We start from the raw sequence: 25,742 nt of genomic DNA on the forward strand, positions 1-25,742 counted from the left end.
TAATTCATATAGGCCTAAAATACGTAAATATTTATATATGCATAATATCTTGCACAATTTAGTTTGTTTTTAATTATATATTTTGACAAATATTTATATAAAATATTTATATTTATAAAAATTTTATATTAATTGATAAATCACATTAAATACATGTTTTTTTTGTTTGTTTTTTTTTAAATATGCTTTTGCTTTCTTTCTTCTTTTATTTATGTCTTGCTTGCTGGCTTTCTCCATTGTAACTTACCAAATATGGAGAAGCCCTTTCTTTCCCACTTTAACTTTATCAGATCTCAGCAGCATTATCTCATGATGGGTGGTATTATGGTCTCCCTGTCCTGGGATGAGTTCAGCACCTGCAGCTGGCTGGGTGAGTGGAGTTCTTCAGTCTTCTGGTTCTTACACAGATCCCCGACTAGATCTATAGTCCGGCTACATAGTCACTGAACATGGATATTGTAGAAGTGGAAGATGAAATCCAGTTTCTGCGAACTGTAAGTAAAATGGACTGTATTATAATGCATATTTATGAATGAGATTAATATTGTGTTGACTATTTCTTTATGCTGAACTACATGTAACTTCTGACAGAAAAAGGGCTAATTACTAAATTGCAATTGGATTTGTTATTAGATTGATGTAACGGGAACTCAATTAGCTTACTGGACATAAATATTAGATGTTAGCAGATGGTTTACAAAAGAATATATCTTAGACATTCTTTGGCCATATGGATACACAGACTTGCTCCACAGCCATTATCAATGTTATTTCATACAATGTCATACTGATGATAAGTTTACACTTGAGCAATCACTCATAACTTGGTGTATTTATCATTAATTGTTGTGTCTGTTGTTATATACAGTTATGAAATACAATGATGTGATTTACAGTGTTTGAATTCACATTTGAGAGAGTTTGACCCATATCACTGGTGTCTATTTTTACTTTGTGTTATCATTAACAGAGGAACTGGAGAGTCTGTTGGATGTGTGAGCTATCCACTCTCAGCTCCATATCTCTGAAACAGAGATAAACATTCTCTCTCTTTCTTACACAGATACAGTACATGCTTCCACTGATTCACTGTATTTAGTGCATGCATTTGTAACAGTAATGTGCAGAAAAATATTTTTTATAATGTGTTAATTAGAGCTTTTAAAGTGATATGAATGTCCAAATGTGTGTGTTTGTGTTTCTATGTGGCCCATTTCTGGTCACTGGAATGCAAATGACAAGCTAGAGGTGTTGGAATTCTCCATTCACTGAATGATACGGCATTATTCAGTCCTTATAAGGCTGCACTGCACTAGTGCCACATAAAACACTGCTGTTCTACACACTGTAAGATGAGCAATGACATTTGATCTAGCATATGGGGCTTTTTATTTGTTTAGAATCGATTTATAATCTTTATTTAACCAGGAAAATGGGTCTTTCTAAAAAATGTTAATTACTTGCATAAAAACACGGTAGACCAACAATATTTAGTAACACTTTATTTTAAAGTGACAAAGTCACACACATTACATGTACTTACTATGATAATGATAGTATATTATGCATAATTTACAAGTAACTAACCCTAACCAAGTCCTAACCCTAACTTTAACCCAACTGAGTACATGTAGTTAATTGATATTATTCAGTACTTATTTGTGTAATACTCAGTAATTATTTGTGTAATTACACTGTAACAACATCATAATATAAAGTGTAACCCAAAATGTATCAAACAATATCACATTGAACATTGCTGATTGTTATTTTTACTTAATGTTTGTTGATCGTCACCATTATTGAGGTTTGTGTATTTAGTGTTGGGGCGTATGTGCATTTATACAAAACTTTTGGATATTATTCCTTTACTTTGCAACATATTCACCTTTTCAGAAGTTAAAATTGAATAATTACAAAGTTAAAGGATATTTTCTAGAAATCTATAGTTGTCTTGACAAAGATTTATTGTGAATGAGCAAAAATGAGCAAAGTTGTGCTATTAATCAACAATTAATAGCACAACTTTAAGGACAATTAATCAAATCTCAATGTATCTCAAATGTCAATGTCTCAATGTTGCCTTCATTTTTTTTTTCTTCTCATTTCTATTTCACAGTTTATGCCGCATTTATCCAAGTGTAATTTACATTACAAATGTAAAATAAAAGACAGTGGTAGAGCTGCAAACATCATTTGAGTCGTTGCGACTTCATTTGTTCCTGCAAACATTTGAATGTGTCATAATATGCCATTTTAAGCATTATTCCATCAAAAACCTATGTTTTGAGTTTAATTTAGTGTGGTCAGTAGTGTGAATGTGTTTTTCAGAGAGATGAGCTGGTGTTGAGGTGTTGCTCATCAGGCCCTCATCAGAAAAAACTTTGTTTAGCTGCAGAAGCTTTCGGCGACCAGTTGTGTTACCTTGAGTCCACCTCCAACTCAAAGGTGAGATGCTCATTTAGTTAATATATTTAAACTAAGTCACTTCTATGTGTAAGAACAGTCAATGCATGATCATACTCGAAAACATCTCCCTGCAGTTTCGTATCATCTTTTCTCTTGTTAACAGAATGTTCCAGCAGACCTTTCTGTGTGCGTGTTAGTTCTTGACCAGTGTCTGTCTGTCCGAGCGCTGCAGGAGATGCTGGCCAACCATGAAGATCAGTGTGCAGGGGTGGGTAATGTTGTGAAAGGGGCTTCAGACCATTCAGAATTCAGCAAACTATAAACACTGTTATCAGTTCAGTGGATGAATGTTCAGTCAAATACACTGCCCGGCCAAAAAAAAAAGTCGCTGTTTGGATTTTAATAGGCAAATACTTAAGAATCTATGAATGGATCACTATTACAGTGATTATTATGTTTCTAGCATGTTTTATGTTTGGCAACGGTTCTTTTAACCCTTAAGAAATGAAAAGCTACACACTCCATCTTTAAACAAGCATGTAGGAAGACACATCATGGCCACATTCCAGGATGACAATGTCAACATATAAAAACAGTGAAACTGTTTTCAGCATACAGTAGATAATAAGAAATGTTTCTTGAGCACCACATTAGCATATTTAATGATTTCTGAAGTATCATGTGACACTGAAGACTGGAGTGATGATGCTGAAAAATCACTGGAATAAATTACACTTTAAAATATATTAAAATAGTAAACAGTTGTTAAATTGTAGTAAAATTTCACAATATAACCGTTTTATTGTATTTGAGACATAAGAGCATAAGAGACTTCTTTCATAAAGATTAAAAAAACTAACCCAAATGTTTGAACGATAAAATACCTCAGATCAATATACAGTTGACATTTCTTACTCATGCTGTAACTTGTAAACAAATGTTAAAGTTGCGCCAAACAATAGACTGTAAACTGTAAAATCTCACAGAGTGTTTTGTTTCAGTCACATGAGGCAACTGGGCGTCGTACTCTGCTCTATGGCCAGGCAGTGTTGTTTCGACATGCCTTCAGTGACATGGTAAGACCAGTCTTTATCTTCCGTGGTTATTAATTAGTGGCTTCCATACTGGTACTATGAAGTTTACATTTTGAATATGATGTCCCTTCTGTCTTGTTTTAGTATCTTTGCTGTCTGTCCACGTCAGGCCTCTCCTCTGACAAACTGGCTTTTGATGTTGGTTTGCTGGAGGAAACAAAGGGTAAGTTCATATTCACTTTCTGTATACTGTGAAATGTGTGGGAATGTATTGATAAAGACTACCCAGATAGCATAGGTACATACATCTCTAAGATTTGCTAAAGAGCACTTAATCTGGAAAACATCTGTTGTGTACAAACATCTGATAAATGTCTTAGAAATCAAACTCTGAATCAAACACCTTTCTTGAGACATTTTCTAAATGTCTATTTAAAATCTGACAGGAAACGTCTTATGCCGGGTTCACACTGTACGATTTTGGCCATGATTTGGTCGTCTGAGAATCCTAAAAGATTCCTCGGATCCTAGGCCAAAATCTCAAGTTTTTGATCGCTAGTTTGACATGTTTGCTGACAGCTGATTATTGATGATTGTTGTGATCAGTAAGTAATAGTGCTCAGTTGAAGGTGGTAGTTCACTATTAGCTAATCAGTAACTACTGTTTTTTCATACCTCCCAGAGAACTACTAAGAACTACTATATACAGGTTCATAATTAACATGAATGATGCATAATGTATAATTAATTCTAAAGTAAAGGTCATGGTAACCCACTCGTAATGACTGAAGTATTACCAAATCCTTCAGAAGGAATTACTAATTATTTAAATCAGTATTCTAAAGTGAAAAACATGATAACTCTCTAGTAAACTTTTGAGGTTTTTGTACATTTTTCTACAGTTTTGGATAGTAATTCCTTCTGATATATTTGGTAACACTTAAGTAATTACTAGTGGGTTACCATGATCTTCAATTTAGAATACTGATCCAAATAATTAGTAATTTCTTCTGAAGGATTTGGTAATACCTCAGTCATTACTAGTGGGTAACCATGATCTTCACTTTAGAATTAATTATACATTATGCATTATTCACATTAATTATGAACCTGTATATAGTAGTTCTTAGTAAAATAGTAGTTACTGATTAGCTAATAGTGACCTACCACATTCAACTAAGCGCTATTACTTAATAATTCATTAATCAGAGTTTCTTGTTAGTTAATAGTAGTTACTAGAGTGTTGATAATGCATTACTCATTTGTTCCTGTGTAGTTATACATTAATGAAGGATCAGTATTCTAAAGTGTTTGTTTGGTGTGGTTTGCTTTCACACTGCCCTTTTTGTAAGTGAACCAAAATTTGTAAACAAAACAACACGTTTGCTAAGGTCATCCATTAATTGTACAGAAATGTAACCATACCAGAGTTCGTTTGGAACAGGACCGAGACCACCTCCTCAGCTGGGTCTCGGTATGGTTGTTTGGTCCGCACCCCAGTGTGATTGCTGTCCAAAAAGATCCACACCAAGGGGGGAAATGAACTTGAGTTCGATTCAGTCGAACCAAACAAGACGGGTGTGAATACACCCTTAGCTTTTTTGGGGAGGATAACACATGCATACTAGGCTCAAGACTAAACCCAACTGAAAGAAAGAGGCTTGCTTAAATAGGCCAACACAAACAAGCTAATGAACTACAGGTGGGAGAAATCAAATCCTAATGAGTAGCAACACAATGAATTCTATAGAAGCTGGTGCCACCAAGTAGCTGTGAGAGTCATTACATGGCATAAGTGTCAATGGCAACTAGTGGTTGGGAGAGTCTTTACAAATCAGCACCATCTAGAGGCTGGGAGAATCATTAAAAGCTGGAGTCTTACACAGTGTCAAGTTTTGATGCACAGTCCTGCAGTGTGAGTTTTCTTTTCAAGATGATCAAAATTAATGCTAGAGATTGTTTTTGTTTGCTAGCCACTATTTCTATCCCGCATGTAAATGCAGCTCACGTCACTGAATGTGTCATGGATTGATGATGTAAAACTCTGGACTTCTTGCATGTGTTCGTTTTTAACGCATCTTGACAGTCTGAAATTAATGACAAATGAGATCCCACATGTGGCTTACAGCGGGGATGATGTTTGTACAGTCTGACAAGCAACAGTCATAAATGATTATTATAAATCATACAGTGTGCACTTGGCTTTAGAGATATATTGCAGATAAACAAAATACATCTTGCAGATGTAAATGCAGACATCAAATAGACGTATCCGTGATGTATGTGTGCTATCAGGGTTGGGCTGCCATAATATTGATGTTATACAATGTTGTTTTTGTTTGGATTCAGGTGAGGTGTGTTGGTGGACAGTTCACCCTGCCTCCAAACAAAGGTCAGAGGGTGAGAAAGTCAGAGTGGGTGATGATCTCATCTTAGTTAGTGTTTCCTCTGAGAGATACCTAGTGAGTGAATCCATTCGTTCGTCCATCTGTTCATCTATTTGTCTGTCTGTATATCAATATTTTCATGCAGTGTGACAACCTGTCTTTCTCTTTCTAGCATGTGTCATGGATTAACGGTGAAAGTAATGACAACGGCATTGGCCGCGTGGATGCTGCTTTTCAGCAAACATTGTGGAGTGTGGCCCCTGTTTCTTCTGGGACTGTGGAGACACAGAGTAGATGACCAATTATACACTATCAGTTTAAACATTTGTTTAGTGTCTGAAGCTCGTAAAGGAGCATTATGCGATTTCTGAAAAACGCTGTTGAAAAGTGGATCTGACGGAGCACCAAAACACACTTGTAGCCAATCAACATTAATGGGCATATACACTTATGATGGGGGAGGAGAGAGATCTCAGTGCACAAGTTACATTTTTGCTACAGGTTTGTATAAAATTTGGCATTTTTTATGATTTTTATTTTCAACTGTAGGTCATGTGAGAGGAGGGGACACTGTACGTCTGCTACGTGGACACACAGATGAATGTTTGACCATTCCTGCAGCTGAACACAGACGGGAGGAGCGCAGGTCAGAGAGGTCACCTTACTGATTGGAGACAGATTATTGACATTTTTATTATTATATCTTTTAAAGATTATTATATCTTTTTCCTTCATGAGCATTTTTCTTTTCTTCCTCCAGATCTGTACATTTCGAGGGAGGCTTGGTATCTCTTCAGGCTCGATCTTTATGGAGGCTCGAAATGTTACATGTTGTGTACGTGTTCCTTCAGCTAGTTAGCTAATGACAGTGAGTTAGAAGTAGATTCCCTCTGTGTTTGTCAGACTGTATTAGTAAAGGATTGTTTGCAGGTGGAGCAGTAGTCATATTCACTGGGGTCAGCCGTTCCGTCTTCGGCACCTTACCACCGGGTCATACCTGGGACTGACTCATGATCAGGGACTACAGCTCGTGGAAAGAGAAAGAGCCGATGTTAAAAGTACAGCATTCTCCTTCCGTGCATCAAAGGTTGGATAATATCAGCTCTAAACTCAACATAGCCAGATAAACTATATTATAACCAATAAATAGTTGTGGTTACATAGTATATTCAGATTTTTTGCTGTATAATAACTTTTTTGTTGTGGTGTGATATTAAATTTTGATGATTAATGCAAACCTTTTTTTCCACTGTATTTTTATAGGAAGAGAGCCAGGAGAGCTCACGTTTTGTTAAGAGGAGAGATGGCATGGGCACACCTGAGATCAAATATGGAGACTCTCTCTGCTTCATTCAGCACATTGACACAGGGCTTTGGCTCACATATCAGACCACTGACTTCAAGAGACAGAAGGAAAGTGTGCCACAGAGACAGGTAAACTTATGTAAAAAAAAAAAAAAAAATCAAATAAGGTCCAAAATCATGCTAGATAAGAACACTTACAATACAGTTCAAAAGTTTGGGGTCGGTAAGATTTTTTTTTTATATTTATGAAAGAAACCTTTTATGCTCACCCAGACCTCATTTACTTGGTCAAAAATACAGTAAAAACAGTAATATTGTGAAAAATTTTCACATTGTATCTATTATTTGTATATGTTTTAAAATGTAATTTATTCCTGTGATGGCAAAGCTGAATTTTTAGCATCATTACTTCAGTCTTCAGTGTCACGTGATTCTTCAGAGATTATTCTAAAATGCTGATTTGCTGCCCAACAATCAATTATTATTATTATCAGTGTTAAAAACAGTTGTGCTGCTTAATATTTTTGTGGAAACCATGATTTTTTTCAGAAAGTTAAAAATAGCATTTATTTGAATTAGAAATCTTTTGTAACATTATAAATGTCTTTACTGTCATACAGAATAAATTTCTTTCAAAAAAAAAAAAATCATACTGACCCCAGACATTTGAACGGTAGTGTACATTAGACAGTTTCAAGTGTGCTCAGGATCTGCAAGTAAACAAAGCCAAAAACACCTTTCTTTTTTAATTGTTCTGTCTAATATTTGAATTATGGTTAAAATGCATGAAGTGAAGTGGTTCTCTCTCGCAGGCTGTTTTGCAAGCAGAAGGTCACATGGATGATGGAATCACCCTTTCTCGCTCTCAACGGGAGGAATCACAAGCTGCTTGTTTAATTCGTAGCTCTGCCCTTCTCTTCTCACAATTCATTAGGTAAAATGGAAAATAATAGTGATATCAGACAGAATAATGTGTGCTTATCAACTCCTAAAATCCTTTTAAAAGGCCCAAAGTGTGTTCAGAGAAGCACAATTTATGTTTCATAATGATGTTTTTTTCAATTTCTGAAGGGGACTAGATGATGTCAGTCAGAAGGAAAACATTACTGATTTGGTTCTTCCAATTGAGATGGTCCATCTGACACTGCAGAATTTGCTTGGTTATTTTCAATGGCCTGAAATGGGGCAAGACCATAAGGTTAGACAGGGAGATATTAGAGCACTGAAGAACAGACAAAATCTCTTCCAAGATGAGGTAATACCTGCAACAAATGAGACAGCTCATATATGTAGCCACACACTGCAGTAATATCTGAATTGTTTACTTTTTTTGTTCTGCTTCATTGTGCCTTTCTCAGGGTATAATCACTCTGTTGCTGGACTGCATTGACCACCTACATGTGTACAACAGCGTGACTCATTTTACAGAGGCTGCTGGGAAAGAGGCAAGAGAGTCATGGGAAAAGATTTTGAATTCTTTTTATGAGCTGCTAGGTATAGGATGACTTGTTTCAAGATTTATAATAGAGGTTTAGCTTTGATTTACAAAATTTCCATTTTCCTTACAGCTGCCCTTATCAGGGGTAATCGGAATAACTGTGCCCAGTTTTCTGGATCCTTGGATTGGCTGGTCAGCAGACTGGAGAGGCTGGAGGCCTCCTCTGGTAGATGTCTTGCAGAATTATTTAGTTTGTGTTATAACTAGAATGTCTAAGTTGATTTTAGAGTCTAAACATGATGTCAAAAAGAGTCTCCCCTCATTTGTTACTTGTTTCCCCTGTATTTTTTTTTCTTTTTAGGAATATTGGAAGTGTTACATTGTGTTTTAGTAGAAAGTCCTGAAGCTTTGAATGTTATTAAGGAAAGCCACATAAAATCTATCATCTCACTTCTGGACAAACATGGAAGGAATCATAAGGTAATGTACAGTACCATTCGAAAGTTTGGGGTCTGTAAGATTTGGTTACACTTTATTTTAAGGTGATGTTACATTGTACTTACTCAAATAAGTACTGAGTAATATTAATTAACCACATGTTCTTACTATAGAGTTATGGTTACGGTTAGGTTTAGGGTTAGATACTTGTAATTATGCATAATTTATTGTTATTACTATAGTAAATATACATGTATTAACGTGTAACTTCGTCACCTTAAAATAAAGTGTTACCAATTTGAAAGTCTCTTATGCTTGCCAAGACTACATTTGTTTGATCAAAATTTCATTTTCTATATATAATATAGATATTATATGTTTAAAATATAAACATATTTTAAAATGCAATTTATTCCTGTGATGGCAAAGCTTTTTTTCCATCAGCCATTAAAACAGTTCTGCTGCTTAATATTTTTTATGGACCCCATGATATTTTTTTTCAGGATTTTTTGAAAAAATTAGTAAGTTTGAAAGAATAGCATTTATTTGAAATTGAAATCTTGGTAACACTTTACTTTAGGGTCTTTTAACTAGTTGCTTATTAGCATGCATATTACTAGAATATTAGCTGTTTATTAGTACTTAGTAAGCACATATTATTGCCTTATTCTGCATGACCTTATTCTACATTCTTAATCCTACCCAATACCTAAACTTAACAACTACCTTACTAACTATTAATAAGCAGTAAATTAGGAGTTTATGGAGGGAAAAGTCGTAGTTAATAGTGAATATGTGTTCCCTATACTAAAGTGTTACCGAAATCTTTTGATCAATTTAATGTTAATTTATTAATTTATATAAAAATGTTACTTACTTTTTGTGTTCTATAATGATTGTGCTTATTGCTTTAATAATGGATTTTACTATTTTTACCATGTTTGTGCATGTGTTTATTGCATCCGCAGATTTTGGATGTGTTGTGTTCACTCTGTGTGTGTCATGGCATGGCCGTCCGCTCTAATCAGCATTTGATTTGTGACACACTGCTGCCAGAAAGAGACCTGCTTCTACAGTCAAGACTGGTTAACCAAGTTTTCAGGTGATCAGTAAATTCAAATGTTTATAACTGTTTTTAGCACATCTAAAAATATTATTTTAGTCTGTATGACCAAACAATGAATATAAATGTTAAAAATAAAATCTCATAGTACATTTTTCTCTCTTTAGTGTACGTCCAAACATCTTCTTGTGTGCAAGAGATGACTGCGCCCAGTACAGGAAGTGGTATTATGAGGTTGTAGTTGAGAAGGTGGAGCCTTTTGTGACAGCGGAGCCTACTCACCTGCGAGTGGGTTGGGCCAGCACTGAAGGGTACCATCCATCCCCCACAGGCGGTCACGGATGGGGGTCAAATGGTGTTGGAGACGACCTCTGCTCTTATGGCTTTGATGGACTCCAGCTCTGGACAGGTAAGATGGAAACTAAGCATATACACTACCAATCAAATGTTTGGGGTCAGTATGATATTCAGCAAGGATGCATAAAATTGCCAAAAAGTGACAGTAAAGATTTTTACATTGTTAAATGTTTGCTGTTCTTTTGAACTTCATCAAGGAATCCTGAAAAAAAAAAGTGTCCAATGTACAATGTTTTCAACATTGATAGTAAAAAGAAATATTTCTTGAACATCAAATCAGCATATCAGAATGATTTCTGAAGGATCATGACACTGAAAATTCAGCTTTGCCATTACAGGAATAAATGACATTTTAAAATAGATTAAAATAGAAAATAGTTATTTTAAACTGCAATAAATTTCACTATATATATATATATATATATATATATATATATATATATATATATATATATATATATATATATATATGTAGCGCCCCCTACCCTCTTCTTGTAAAGGGTGGAGCACCGGGTTCTAATGATGTGTCTCCCGACTTAATCTACTCCTTTCCCTTTTCCCTTCTGATTACTTTACATAAATTAAAATGTTATGTGATAGTCTGTCTGAAGAACTGTTAATGTAAATCACAAAAAGGTAAGTTCTTATCAATTACTAAGTAATTTTATTTAACAGAAAATAATACTGAAATACTGTAAATCAAGAGTGAAATGATTCAAGGAAAATTCAAACGTCTGTTATGTATTTTCTTTCACATAAAATCACTTTCCGAACTTCTCAGCTCAGAAAGTCCAAAACCTGATACTCAAATATCAATATTCAAATTTTACCAGTAAGAAAACAATAATGCAATTCTCTTTTGAGGTATAGTAATATAACAACAAAAATCAAATGCAATATACACTTAGTATAAATCACGTGAATAAACCAAATATGTAATGTGGGCCCACACACACTCTCACAATTTCAAAACCCCCAACCTGTTGCAGGCCTGTGTCGTCGCTTGAGAACGGTGTGGCCGTCAAAACCAACAAATGGCCTCTTCGCTCCAGAGAGCTAAATAAACAAACGAATGTACCTGTGTCTCCGTGTGTTGACACTCGCGCTGTCTACCGATCGCGTTATGAACTTCGTATGTGTCTGCAGTCTCACCAGCTGTCCGCTGAATGACAATGAATCCCGCGATGCCAGAGGAATTCTAAACCGCGTGGGGATTTAGAATGCTATCTGGTTCCTCCATCCTATTGACGTCTTCTTAGGAACGATTAATAAACTCTGGTCAATCATCACATTATAGTCTCTTACTCTCCGTAAAAGAAAGGGAGATTACAGCGCGCACAGCCGCAATAATCAATATAAGTCCGTTTAAACTCTTAGTCAGAGTAGAACAAATGAAACAAATTAAAGAAACGTTCTTTAACACTTCCTACATTGGCTGAATATAATCTTTGACCACTTAATCAGCGGTTACTTTACTATTTCTTTCTGAATCAGAAGGAAAAAAATGCGACATCACTTTCTGATCTGCCTCCATCATCTCTTTTTTCCCTCGTACTACTCCTGCTTCCAATCAGAACTCTCAGTGCCTGAACAAGGGCGGGACTAAATAAAATAAAGACCAATCACAAATAAAAGAACATGCATGCTTGTCAAACCCACGTTTTTAGCCAGTACATCTCACATAAACATTTACCATAATCTATGTAACACTTGTACAAGTGAAATGATATACCATTATATGAGCCCATGGCATTTATACCAGTTTGACCCATGAATATCAGAAACATTTACATATTCAGAAATATGCATTTAGGAGATAATAAATAACCTTAGCTGGGCTACATATATATGAAATTTTTCTACTGTATTTTTATCAAATAAATGTAGCCTAGTGAAATCTAAACACTATTTGTGTATTCTTTCCTAGGAGGTGTAGGTCGGAAGGTCACCTCACCCAATCAGCACTTGCTAAGGGAGGATGATGTCATTAGTTGCTGTCTTGACCTTTGTGCAACTTGCATCTCCTTTCGGGTCAATGGACAGCCAGTTCAAGGCATGCTGGAGAACTTCAGTGTGGATGGGCTGCTGTTCCCAGTGGTCAGCTTCTCAGCTGGAGTGCAGTGAGTTGCCTTTGAATGGTTTTTATTTTTTCTTGTGTTACTTTGCTTGTTCACAATTCACCAAACAATGAAAAATGAGTTCTACCTCAATTTATTTTATATCAAACTCACCATTTAAATGTTGACTCATAGGACCCTCGATAGCTCAAAGGGTTAGTTCACCCAAAAATGAAAATTGTTGTTCCACACCCGTAAGACTTTCGTTCATCTTCGGAACACAAATTAAGATATTTTTGATAAAATCTGATGGCTCAGTGAGGCCTGCATTGACGCAAGTTAATTGACACTTTCAAACGCCCAGAAAGGTACTAAAGTTATATTTAAAACAGTTCATGTGAGTACAGTGGTTCAACCTTAATGTTATTAAGCAACGAGAATACTTTTTGTGTGCCAAAAAAACAAAATAACAACATTATACAACATTATCTAGTGATGGGCGATTTCAAAACACTGCTTCATGAAGCTTCGAAGCTTTACGAATCTTTTGTTTCGAATCAGTGGTTCGAAGTGCCAAAATCATGTGATTTTAGTAAACAAGGCTTCATTACGTCATAAGCGTTTCGAAATTTCAATAGTAGTCAATTTGATATGCGGTTTGATATGCGGTCCAAACCACTGATTCGAAACAAAAGATTCGAAGGTCTTACGGGTGTGGAACGACATGAGGGTGAGTAATTAATGACAGAATTTTCATTTTTGGGTGAACTAACCCTTTAAATAATGTCTGAATTTATTTTCCCATCAGGGTGCGTGTGCTGTTTGGAGGTCGACAGGGGGAGTTTAGGTTTCTTCCTCCTGCTGGTTTCTCTCCGTGCACTGAAGCTCTCCTCCCCAAAACCTGCTGCAAGCTGGAGCTGTGTCAGGAACTCACACGGAATCACACTGAAGGCCAACGTGACCTCCTAGGCCCTGTGGCACCTATTAGCCCAGTGACCTTTACCCCCATTCCAGTGGATTCCAGCCAGGTACTTTCAATTTTAAGTACATGCTGATTACTTAAAATTTAGCATCAGTACAGCACAGTTATTTTAAGCCACCATCTGTCTTGCATCAACTTGTATGAGTGTCTGACACCACTGCGCTCAACTCTGTATCTTGTCAGGTTGAAAATCCTCCACAGCTGGAGCAGATCAGAGAAAGATTATCAGAAAATCTCCATGAACTCTGGCTTATTGACAAAATAGAGCAGGGCTGGAACTATGGACCTGTAAGTATGTAAGGGCATTTTCACACCTGGCTCACTTGGAGCATTTGTTTCAAAAACTGATGTGTTTTCTCCCTTAGTTCAGTTAGTTTAGGCATATATAAACATGGCAATCATGCTCGTATCCACACCAAAACAATAGGTCCAAAATCAACTGAATGAGGTGGTCTCGACACAACTGAAAATGTACTTTGGATCAGTTTGGTTGTGGTGAGAAAGCAATCCGACCCAAGCTGTATCATAATTCATAATTGGAAATGTGTTTGTGTTATATAAAAAGCCGCAGTGTCTGATTCTGTGGTTGAGCACAGTAGTTATTGCAGTTGAAAACAAAAGAACGCATCTTAATCCCAAAATGTCATCTAATTGTAGCATGATGAAGCCTTGATTCCCGCTCTAACTGGCAAATTATATATATATATATATATATATATATTGTAGCGAATCTGTACAGGTATTTAATTAATTTATGGGTGAAATATATGAATATAATAAATCATAAAGCTTTATGATTAATTATAATACATATACCGACCCGAGAGGGAATTATACATATATTGTGAATTAATTACAACGAATTATAATCAATCACATATATGATTAGTTCTGGTTTGATAATAATTTAGAGAAACTATTAGTTTGTCCAGCAAACCGTTAGCTCCTCATAGCCGATTATAAAAGGAAGGTTTTTCTCTGGCCACGAGAAAGACTTCCTATTCTAGCATCAATGCGTAAAGCAAGGATACTGGATCGAAACGTTAAAGTGACCTGGGTTTGTTGCATGAGCAAAAAAAACAATCGAGCATGAATATAATGTATTTAATATATGAAACTACGGATACAGAGACTATACTACTAAACATACACAAACAATACACATATATAGAAGGCGAAAGTAAAGTCAAGAAAACAGAGGTGATCAAAGGAATGGCAACTTACTAACAGTTAAAACCTTTGAGAGCCAGCAAGGAAACTCAGCTTACACATCGAGCTTAAAACGCTTTGGAAAGAATGGTTCTATACTTGCATAGGTTCAGGTGCTGTGGTCGTTTCGTGTTTCTGCAGGAGTTTCGGTGCGTGCGGCTGAAGCGATTGGTCCTTTTCCGAGAAGGTGTTCTTCGGCGGGATTTTCAAACAAGGGTTTAACTTAAGAGTAAGATAACCGGAAAAGAAAGAAAAAGAGTCCGTCTCCTAGGCGATGAAGAGTGAAGACTTAGGGCGACGGATGAAGAGGGTTTGACAAAGAAACTTGTTGCCAAAAGGTGGTCGTCCCGAAGAGAGGGGGCGCGTGATGGAAGCGCGGTCGCCGAGACGTCCGGGAGAGACGGGTGTTAAATGGCGAGAGACAATCGAGAGACAAATGAGAGATGCGTGTCATTGTGTTTTAAGGACAACAGGCCAGAACGCCTCCTGGGATACATCAGCCAATGATGAGGGTGCGATTTTGGCGGGCAAACTCTTTCTTTGTCTCCATTTATGACCTAATTTGCATGGTTTATGAAGTGTCCGATCTGAGTACATTTTCTTCAAAGTACCATTAAAAATAGAAGAATGCATTTTACAGTCGTGTGACATACATTTTCAATTAGAGCATAACGAAAGCTTTACAATGAGACCAAACTTGTCAGATGGCAAAGACATAAAAGGGGAGATACAGTTTATACTTGAGTTTTATCGTTTAGAAGAAAACTAATACAACTACAGTCATAGCTAAGCTTATATACTAGGGATAAATACATGCACCTTTAAATACAGCGACGGGTACACTTTGGCACAGTCATATTTGGAGGATAAATATACATTCACAATCTCCATGCGTGTTTGTGAGTGTCTGTATGTGTGTGTGTATTGGGGTTGTGGCCAGTGTCTGTGACCACATCACCCTTAGTCCCACCAGGGTGACTCTTTGAAGTCTCTGGAGCTGGTGAGAATGTGTTCTGTTTTTCTTTACTGGGGTAACAAAGGTGCCAATAGGGCAATTGGTCCGGGACTTGCCGGAGCCGATTCGTGATTTACATGCACAGTTCAGGAGGCTAAAAGCATTCTGAAATGTCCAAAGTTGATTGACTACGCCGGATCTATCCAGACGCTACAATATATATATATATATATATATATATATATATATATATATATATATAGTATGTGGAATTCTCAGCATGGTTGGTTCGGATTGGCACAGAATGGAATGGTTAAGCAATGACAATGGTTTGGAAACAAAAACAAAAATCTACTTTTGAAACAAAGTAAACAATCTACAGGTCTGAAAACGCCCTAAGTAACATCCATTCAGTTGCTACATCTCATTCTGAAGTATATTGAAAACTGTATCTCTTCTCCTAGGTTAAAGATGAGAGCAAAAAAATACACACGTGTCTAGTTGAGTTTTCCAAACTTCCAGATCAGGAGCGAATTCATAACCTTCAGTCATCTGAGGACATCCTCAGGTATGCCATGGATTATTGTGCTTAATACAGTATGCTGTTAATTAGCTCTCCGTTATTAATCATGCTTCCTTTTGTGTTGTGAAAGGACTCTTCTGGCTCTTGGTGCCCATATTGGACTCTCTGATGAACATGCCGAGAAGAATGTGAAATATGTTCGCCTTTCAAATAAGTATATCAAAATGAAATTCCTCACAAGACACCTGAATCTTACAGTTAACAATGCAACAGTGAAAAGTGCTGTTTAAATGAATCCTAATTATATCACCTCTCCAGGTATGAGCTATGGAACGGATATAAACCAGCCCCTGTAGATCAGTCCCGTGTTGTGCTAACAGCTTCTCAGGAAGAGCTGGTAGAAAAACTGGCTGAGAATGAACACAACATCTGGGCCAGAGAGCGTATCAGGCAGGGCTGGAGCTTTGGACCACAGCAGGTTGAAAATGAATGTTTTATTGAAATCAAACAATATAAATGTGATCTTTTTCATCAATGGAATGCAAATGCCAAATGTGTCTTCTATAGTACTTGCAAGTGGTATATCTCCAACTTCTTTCATTGAATTTGATTTGTGTTTAATGTGGAAATACTGTGGTTTTTCAGTGTATATTGTATCTCTTTGTTTCAGGATGTAAAATCTAAGAGAAGTACCCAACTAGTGCCATTTTCCCTTTTGGATGAAAAGAACAAACAGGCTGGAAGAGATGCCATGAGGGACGCTTTAGGTACTCTTCTTGGGTTTGGATACACTGTGGAGCCCCTGGAGCAAGAACATGGTGGGAACATTATCCTTTTTTGACAGTATAGTCTGAAGAATTGTCATTTGGACAATTGGTTAAATTTCAAACTTATTTACAAAGTTTACTTATTGCACAAATGCTTTGATTTTAGTTTGCAGTAGTTGTTTTACAGTTGTTTGTAGAAATATGTAGAAATACAATAAATGTTAATATACTGTAGGCTTATTATTTTGATCATTTTAAATTTTGTGTCCTTGTACATTTGCATACACTACCATTAAAAAGTTTGTCACTAAGATTTTTCTAAAAAGAAATTCATATTTTTATTCAGTAAGGATGCATTAAATTGATCAAAAGTGACAGTAATGATGTTTACATTATTACTAAAAATCTATTCAGTTCAACCAAATATTTTTCTTTTAAATGTTCTTTTCATTAAAGATTTGTGGGGGAAAAAATAATTAAATATTAAGCAGCACAGCCATTTTGAACTGTGAAGGATTAAATTTGAATGTCTGAGGTATCATGTGACACTGAAGACTGGAGTAATGATGCTAAAAATGAGCTTTGCCAACACAGAAATACATTACATTTTAAAATCTATTAAAATATAAAACAGTTATATTAAAATTTAATTATATCTCACAATATTATTGTTTTTACTTTATTTACTCAAATAAATGCAGCCTTGGTGAGCAGAAGAGACTGCTTTCAAAAACATAAAAAAAATCTTACCAAGCCAAAACTTTTGAATGGTAGTGTATGTAAATCATCATGAACATTGTTTTGTTTTTGTCTCCCATAGCCTCAAGTAGCAATATTAAGTCTGTGGCTGCAGAGAGATTTCGGTTTTTCCGTCTGGAGCAGGCCTTTGCAGTGCATTATGGCAAATGGTACTTTGAGTTTGAGGCTGTAACTAATGGACAGATGAGAGTGGGCTGGGCACGACCTGGATGTAAACCTGACGTGGATCTTGGGTCAGATGATCAGGCCTTTGTCTTTGATGGTTCTAAGGTATTTCAGTGATCATTTATGATGTCAAAGCAAATTTTACTGAGATCATATACTGACCATATATTGACAATATATTGAGATGCCTTTAGGAACAATTAAAGATCATAAAATAAAAAAAAAAACAAACAGGCAATATCATTTTTGTTTATCTCACTGCATGTTTTAGGGGCAGTGGTGGCATGGTGGGAAAGAGCAATTGGGTGGCCGCTGGAAGAGGGGGGATGTAATTGGCTGTTTGTTGGACCTGACTACATGCACTATGATGGTTACTCTTAATGGAGAGCTACTGCTGAACAGTCGAGGTTCTGAACTGGCTGTAAAAGACTTTAATATATCTGATGGTAAGTTCTCTGTGGTCATTTTCCATTTTGACATGCAATTATCAAATTTATTTGAATGTATTTTCTTTTGCTTTATATAACATACATTTCTCGCTGTCTTCTCTTTGATAAATTCTTTCAGGTTTCCTGCCTGTTTGTAGTATAGGGATAAACCAGGTGGGTCGTCTAAATTTGGGTCGTCAGGTTAACTCACTGAGATACTTCGGTGTTTGTGGCCTACAAGAGGGATACCAGCCCTTTGGTCTGAACATGAGCAAAGATCTACCTCTGTGGATGAGCTGGAGAGAACCTTTGTTTATTTCTATACCCGATGACCATCCTAACATACAGGTTAGTTAATTACATCATTTTTAACATATCATATTTTATTATATTACATCATATTTTTGCTGATAAACCGAGCACTTGTTTTTAATTTATTTTACTTTAATTTAACATTTATAAAAATATATACATTATTATATATATTAATATATGATGTTTTATTAACTACGGAGCCCCGGACATGACCTGCAAGAAAAAAATAGTAGCTAAATCGTGCGCACAATTTATTAATTCGTTCCCTCGATTTACTAAAACGTGTGCATGATTTATATTTCGTTCCCTCGATTTACTAAAATGTGTGCACAATTTACTATTTCGTTCCCTCGATTTATAAATCATGCGCATGATTTATAAATCGAGGGAACGGAATAGTAAATCGTGTGCACGTTTTAGTAAATCGTGCACACGATTTAGTAAATCGAGGGAATGAATTAGTAAGTCGTGCGCACGATTTAGTAAATCGAGGGAACGAATTAGTAAATCGTGCGCATGATTTAATTTTTTTTCTTGCATGTCATGTGCGGGGCTCCGTAATTAACAAAATTCGGGAGGAGCAACGTTCAAATAATCATCTAATCACTAATCATCACGTCATTTCAGCCAGCTGTTAGCAATCAGTAATCAACATATCTACCCAATCAGCATGAGTGAAAGCATATATAGACACAGTCGACTCACCCATATTCCTCGACAGTTTTACAGCATCTGACCCGCCCTAAGTTCCCAACATGTCCGAAATTAATCTCTTTGCTTCCGATGAAGGATATTTTGTCCTCAAGGAATCTTTGCCACAATCCTCTGGCCTTACTATAATCGATCTCTTGGCCCTGCACAGTTTCGCTGAGCTCAAGTTTCCAATCGCCCCGGACAAAACGATGGGTCCTGTCACAGACCCGCCAGGCTCAACCATCAGCCAATCACAGCGCACTCCCTCACCAGAGTTCTAACCACACTCACCTGATCCTCGTCATCACCCAATCACCACAGATACATAAGCGCACCACTCACCTCAGTTCACTGTCCGGTCTCGTTGATACCAAAGGACTGCTATTCCTATGCTCCAGTTCATCGTTGATACCTACCCATTCCACTCCAGCATGCTTCCTCGTCTTCGTGCACGAATCTGTGTGTGTCACCCTACTGTCTCCGTGAGTCTGCTATCCCACTCTGCTCCCAGCCATCCACAAGTCATCCACCTGCAAGATAAGGGACAGTATCATTACTTCAGTTTCACCATTTTAAAGTACCAATTTACCAGTCACTTACCTGCTCATCTGTGTTTCTCTGCTGTTCGTAAATAAACCACACTTTACCTGCAAACCTGTTGTCTCCTACCCTTCTGTCCGTAACAGGTCCAGCCACGTCCATTGAATTTCTGGGCTTTAACTTGAATACAGTTCATTTCCAGGCCTCACAGCATAAGGAATCAATAGGATATTTATGTTCGCTTCCACCTTCCTAAACAGTCCTGTTCTAAACAAGAATTACTATCTTCGCTCAGCTACTTAAACTTCATAATGCGAGTAATCCCGCAAGACCACTGATATTCCCATAAACCACCCACTGAAAACTCTCCTTGACACCTCTCTCAACTACATTCAAGCTGCCTCCCCTAGAACCCTACAATCCATTCCACATAGAAGCAGCAACTACAGCCACCCAAAAAGGCCTCTCCCAGCATCAGATTCAAACACTTGGTTGCTGGTCATCTGAAGCTTTTAAGAACTACATTCGATCAAATCGCTTCCACATTAAAGAAGCCCAACAAACACTTATCAGCTAGTTTCAGCTCCAGCTCGTTCTCTCACACATACCTGCAAGCCGCCATATCCAACTCAACTAATACCATCATTCCAGTACAATGGAATTTTTCTATCATTGCTGCAGCAGTGATGCGCCTCGGCTCCCGCAGGAGCTCAGTTATTCTGGCTAATATCTCCACTGCCGCAGCAGTGATGTCTCTTCGGCTCCCGCAGGAGCTCATCTTCTCTGACTAATATCTCCACTGCCGCAGCAGTGATGTTCCCTCTGCTCCCGCAGGAACTCAGTTTCTCTGGATAATATCTCCACTGTCGCAGCAGTGATGTTCCCTCTGCTCCCGCAGGAGCTCAGTTTCTCTGCCTAATATCTCCACTGCCGCAGCAGTGATGTTCCCTCGGCTCCCGCAGGAGCTCAGTTATTCTGGCTAATATCCGCACTGCCACAGCAGTGATGTTCCCTCGGCTTCCACAGGAGCTCAGTTATTCTGGCTAATTTCTCCACTGCCGCAGCAGTGATGTTCCCTCGGCTCCCGCAGGAGCTCAGTTATTCTGGCTAATATCTCCACTGCCACAGCAGTGATGTTCCCTCTGCTCCCGCAGGAGCTCAGTTCTTTTGGCCAATTTCTCTACTGCCGCAGCAGTGATGTCACCTTGACTCCCGCAGGAGCTCAGTTCCTCTGGTTATTCTCTCCACTGCCGCAGCAGTGATGTCGCCTCTGCTCCTGCAGGAGCTCAGTTCCTCTGGCTATTCTCTCCACTGCCGCAGCAGTGATGTTCCCTCGGCTCCCGCAGGAGCTCAGTTATTCTGGCTAATATCTCCACTGCCACAGCAGTGATGTTCCCTCTGCTCCCGCAGGAGCTCAGTTCTTTTGGCCAATTTCTCCACTGCCGCAGCAGTGATGTTCCCTCGGCTCCCGCAGGAGCTCAGTTATTCTGGTTAACTTCTCCACTGCCGCAGCAGTGATGTTCCCTCGGCTCCCGCAGGAGCTCAGTTATTCTGGCTAATATCTCCACTGCCACAGCAGTGATGTTCCCTCTGCTCCCGCAGGAGCTCAGTTCTTTTGGCCAATTTCTCTACTGCCGCAGCAGTGATGTCACCTTGACTCCCGCAGGAGCTCAGTTCCTCTGGTTATTCTCTCCACTGCCGCAGCAGTGATGTCGCCTCTGCTCCTGCAGGAGCTCAGTTCCTCTGGCTATTCTCTCCACTGCTGCAGCAGTGATGTCGCCTCGGCTCCCGCAGGAGCTCAGTTCTTCTGGCTATTCTCTCCACTGCCGCAGCAGTGATGTCGCCTTGGCTCCCGCAGGAGCTCAGTTCTTCTGGCCAATTCTTCCACTGCCGCAGCAGTGATTTCACCTCTGCTCCCGCAGGAGCTCAGCCCTGTCTAAACTCGCCTTCACTGCTGCAGCAGTAATGTTTTCATCAAATATGACGAGAACTCTCCTGGCCCTTAAAACTAACCCTCCAAACAGCACAATCAGCCTATGCAATGCAATTTTTGGGGGTCATCAGTAATGTTTCTGGCTTTTTGGGGAGTACTCTGGGTTCGGGCCAAATACCGAGCTCGGAGCCCTCTCCTCAGACAGCATGCCAAATACGCATACTATTACACATACTATTTACTATCTGATTATTTGTAAGTTTGAACTCATGAAATTATGTTTTATTAACAAAATTCGGGAGGAGCAACAGTCAAATAATCTGATTAATCATCACGTCATTTCAGCCAGCTGTTAGCAATCAGTAATCAACATATATACCCAATCAGCATGAGTGAAAGCATATATAGACACAGTCGACTCACCCATATTCCTTGACAGTTTTACAGCATCCCTCCACCACCCCGTCTCCTCACACTTGCCTGGTTACTCTCCTAACCAGAATACGGGGGGAGTACTCTGGGTTTGGGCCAAATACCGAGTTCGGAGCCCTCTCCTCGGACAGCATGCCAAATACGCAGCATGCCAAATACTATTACGCATACTATTTACTAACTGATTATTTGTAAGTGTGAACTCGTGAAACACTATATTGCCAAAAGTATTGGGACACCCCTCCAAATCATTGAATTTAGGTGTTCCAATCACTTCCATGGCCACAGGTGTATGAAATCAAGCACCTAGGCATGCAGACCGCTTCTACAAACAATTGTGAAAGAATGGGTCGCTCTCAGGAGCTCAGTGAATTCAAGCGTGGTACTGTGATAGGTTGCCACCTGTGCAATAAGTGCATTCATGAAATTTCCTCACTACTAAATATTCCACAGTCAAATGTTAGTGGTATAACAAAGTGGAAGCAATTGGGAACAACAGCAACTCAGCCACGAAGTGGTAGACCACGTACAATCACAGTGCGGGGTCAACGCATGCTGAGGCGCACAGTCAACTTTCACAGACCTCCAGTCAATAGCTACAGACCTCCAAACTTGTGTGGCCTTCAGATTAGCTCAGGAACAGTGTGTAGAGAGCTTCATGGAATGGGTTTTCTATGGCTGAGCAGCTGCATCCAAGCCTTACATCACCAAGTGCAATGCAAAGCGTCGGATGCAGTGGTGTAAAGCACTCTGCCACTGGACTCAGTGGAGCAGTGGAGACGTGTTCTCTGGAGTGACAAATCACGCTTCTCTGTCTGGCAGTCCGATGGATGTGTCTGGTTTTGGCGGTTGCCAGGAGAACGGTACTTGCTTGACTGCATTGTGCCAAGTGTAAAGTTTGGTGGAAGGGGGATTATGGTGTGGGGTTGTTTTTCAGGGGTTGGGCTTAGCCCCTTAGTTCCAATGAAAGGAACTCCTAATGCTTCAGCATACCAAGACATTTTGGACAATTTCATGCTCCCAACTTTGTGGGAACAGTTTGGGGATGGCCACTTCCTGTTCCAACATGACTGCGTATCAGTGCACAAAGCAAGGTCCATAAAGACATGGATGAGCGAGTTTGGTGAGGAGGAACTTGACTGGCCTGCACAGAGTCCTGACCTCAACCTGATAGAACACCTTTGGGATGAATTACAGCGGAGGCCTTCTCGTCCAACATCAGTGCCTGACCTCACAAATGCGCTTCTAGAAGAACGGTCAAAAATTCCCATAAACACACTCCTAAACCTTGTGGAAATCCTTCCCACAAGAGTTGAAGCTGTAATAGCTGCAAAGGGTGGGCCAACTCCATATTAAACCCTACGGATTAAGAATGGGATGTCATTAACGTTCATGTGCACGTAAAGGCAGGCGTCCCAAAACTTTTGGCAATATAGTGTATATGTGGATAGTACATATATAAAATATTTATTTTGTTTCATTATTTTCATTCATTAAATGTCCTTTTTAAGGCAGGACCACCACAACTAAATTTCTTAGTTGTTGCAACCTGAATTATTTTATGGTCTCATACAATATTCTATAATGTTCAAATTTCTACCCAGGTGATTCGTGTTGGAACGGTTGACAACACCCCATGTCTGAAAGTAACACAGAGGTTTTTTGGGCAGCAGGAAAGAGTCACAAGCTATGTTGGATTTTACCGTCTGAGCATGCCAATCGAGTGTGCACAGGTTTTCTCTGGCCCCGGCGAGGCCACTGTGCCACCCAGCAGCGGTGTGGTGTGCCACCTCAAAGATCCAGAGGAAGGAGAAGCAGAGTCTGACTTTGAGTTACTGATGAAAGCTCACAGATACGCAGGATCCAGAGATGAACTCAATTATCACAAGGACCACAGTCAGGAGAAGCCATCCAGACTCAAACAGCGGTAAGTTAATTTCACTTCTCGTTCACTTTTGCTTCTAGAACACCAAACGCTATTGAACTAACATGATTAATCTAAGGAGGAGAAACTATTGACTGAAACTGTCTTTACATACCTGTATCTAGGGCTTGACATTAAAACCCGCCAACAGCCAAATGTGGGTGGATTTCAGCAGTATCGTGTAACGCAATCATTTGAATTTAATATATACATTGTTCAATTGTAGTCTTTTAAAAAGGCATCTGAAATAATAAACTAAGTGCAAAAAAATATCAATTTATATAAAAAATATTGATTTTTCGATACATACTGATACTGAAATATCTGAAACACTTCCAATATTCATTTTCCACAGCATAGATACATGTGTTTTCTTGCTCTCTCATCTCTCAGACAGCGAGTTGACAAACAAACCCAACTCACCTCATTTGTTTCATTTGCTCCGGATGATTATTGTTGGTGTTGGCGTGGGATTGCGTGTATTGTGCATAATTTTACTCATTCCCACAAATTTCGTTCTCACACCATAAGTTGCTTATTTCGCTTAAACAGTCAAATACACACAAAATAATGTCAAAATGCTAGTCTTGGCTAGTATTCATGTAAACAGTTCATGTAAATCCATGTGTCAGGTCTTAAAGCAGCCTAATATACCTGCTGCCAAATTATTATGAGATAATATTAAAAATATCTATCATGGTATTGATGTCAAAATTGTGGCCAGTGTGGCTAGTAACTTTGGAAAACCACTAGCCACAGTGGCTGGTGAGCAAAAAAGTTTTACTTAATGTCAAGTCCTGCCTGTATCAATTGGTGACTGCAGGTTTCTGCTGAAGAAGAAAACAGATTTAAACACCAGTCACTCATCAGCTCGTCTCTTGGAGGATGTGCTGGCCATTGAGAAAGATGAAGACAACCACCTCATTCACTGCACTACGGTAAATAATAACCCTTTTCTTATTGATCCATTTGTTTCTGGATCACTGAATGGGACCTTGTGACTTTCAAACAAGTCTTGGTTGAGTGGGTTTAACATAATCTCATCTTGTCTTTCACTGCAGTATTATTACTCTGTGAGAATCCCCTTCAGTCAGGAGCCCTCTTATGTTTGGGTCGGATGGGTAACTTCTAAGTTCCACCATAATGATGTGACCTTTGACCTGGACAGCATTTGCAAGGTCACAGTCACACTTGGGGATGAATGGGGCAAAGTTCATGAGAGGTAGGACTTATGGGGCCTCTAAAAGATGCTGTATCTTTTTTTAAAAAATAAATAAAAGCTCATTTAAAAAAAAAAAAAGAATACATACTTTATTATTATATAAATAATACTGGCGTGTACGTATATATTAGTTTATAATTTGTATTTGTTAGTGTCAAGCGTAGCGGCTGTTACATGGTGTGTGCAGCAGAGGGCAGTAGTCTGTCTCACAGTCGCAACAGCAGTAGCCTGGAGATTGGCTGTCTGGTTGACACATCAACAGGGCTCCTGACATTCACCGCTAATGGCAAGGAGGTTGCTACATACTACCAGGTAAACATCAAAGTCAAAAGTGGTGACATTGCAGTTCAAATATTTACCGTTGCATATTTTACCTATCATTATTCAGGTTATATGTTAGTGTAATA

At 38.4% G+C, this 25,742-nt stretch overlaps 1 protein-coding gene and 1 long non-coding RNA gene across 4 annotated transcripts in view; one reads left to right on the top strand and one right to left on the bottom strand.

Moving 5' to 3' along the window:
• Positions 1-212: 212 nt before the first annotated feature.
• Positions 213-25,742, top strand: part of ryr2b (ryanodine receptor 2b (cardiac)) — a 140,397-nt gene continuing 114,867 nt past the window's right edge. For all 3 annotated transcript variants that reach the window (XM_051867334.1, XM_051867335.1, XM_051867336.1), the window contains exons 1-32: positions 213-494; positions 2,332-2,448; positions 2,573-2,677; positions 3,411-3,485; positions 3,588-3,666; positions 5,793-5,905; positions 6,003-6,120; positions 6,380-6,476; positions 6,591-6,665; positions 6,761-6,917; positions 7,094-7,264; positions 7,948-8,069; positions 8,207-8,390; positions 8,494-8,629; positions 8,704-8,799; positions 8,935-9,053; positions 9,980-10,113; positions 10,242-10,483; positions 12,359-12,551; positions 13,297-13,516; positions 13,654-13,758; positions 16,099-16,202; positions 16,288-16,371; positions 16,476-16,635; positions 16,828-16,975; positions 17,745-17,953; positions 18,120-18,294; positions 18,416-18,624; positions 23,794-24,116; positions 24,937-25,051; positions 25,175-25,335; positions 25,488-25,647. In XM_051867334.1, the coding sequence (XP_051723294.1) occupies positions 450-494; positions 2,332-2,448; positions 2,573-2,677; positions 3,411-3,485; positions 3,588-3,666; positions 5,793-5,905; positions 6,003-6,120; positions 6,380-6,476; positions 6,591-6,665; positions 6,761-6,917; positions 7,094-7,264; positions 7,948-8,069; positions 8,207-8,390; positions 8,494-8,629; positions 8,704-8,799; positions 8,935-9,053; positions 9,980-10,113; positions 10,242-10,483; positions 12,359-12,551; positions 13,297-13,516; positions 13,654-13,758; positions 16,099-16,202; positions 16,288-16,371; positions 16,476-16,635; positions 16,828-16,975; positions 17,745-17,953; positions 18,120-18,294; positions 18,416-18,624; positions 23,794-24,116; positions 24,937-25,051; positions 25,175-25,335; positions 25,488-25,647 (4,551 nt within the window). In that variant the 5' untranslated portion in view covers positions 213-449. The remainder of the gene's footprint in view (positions 495-2,331; positions 2,449-2,572; positions 2,678-3,410; positions 3,486-3,587; positions 3,667-5,792; positions 5,906-6,002; positions 6,121-6,379; positions 6,477-6,590; positions 6,666-6,760; positions 6,918-7,093; positions 7,265-7,947; positions 8,070-8,206; positions 8,391-8,493; positions 8,630-8,703; positions 8,800-8,934; positions 9,054-9,979; positions 10,114-10,241; positions 10,484-12,358; positions 12,552-13,296; positions 13,517-13,653; positions 13,759-16,098; positions 16,203-16,287; positions 16,372-16,475; positions 16,636-16,827; positions 16,976-17,744; positions 17,954-18,119; positions 18,295-18,415; positions 18,625-23,793; positions 24,117-24,936; positions 25,052-25,174; positions 25,336-25,487; positions 25,648-25,742) is intronic.
• LOC127498228 (uncharacterized) lies at positions 3,186-5,435 on the bottom strand. Its single transcript, XR_007925834.1, has 2 exons — positions 4,869-5,435; positions 3,186-3,650 (listed from the first exon to the last, which is right to left on the bottom strand). It is a non-coding gene; the product is annotated as an uncharacterized LOC127498228 (long non-coding RNA).

The sequence above is a fragment of the Ctenopharyngodon idella genome, chromosome 17 (genome assembly GCF_019924925.1).
Source record: "Ctenopharyngodon idella isolate HZGC_01 chromosome 17, HZGC01, whole genome shotgun sequence".
Taxonomy (NCBI): domain Eukaryota; kingdom Metazoa; phylum Chordata; class Actinopteri; order Cypriniformes; family Xenocyprididae; genus Ctenopharyngodon; species Ctenopharyngodon idella.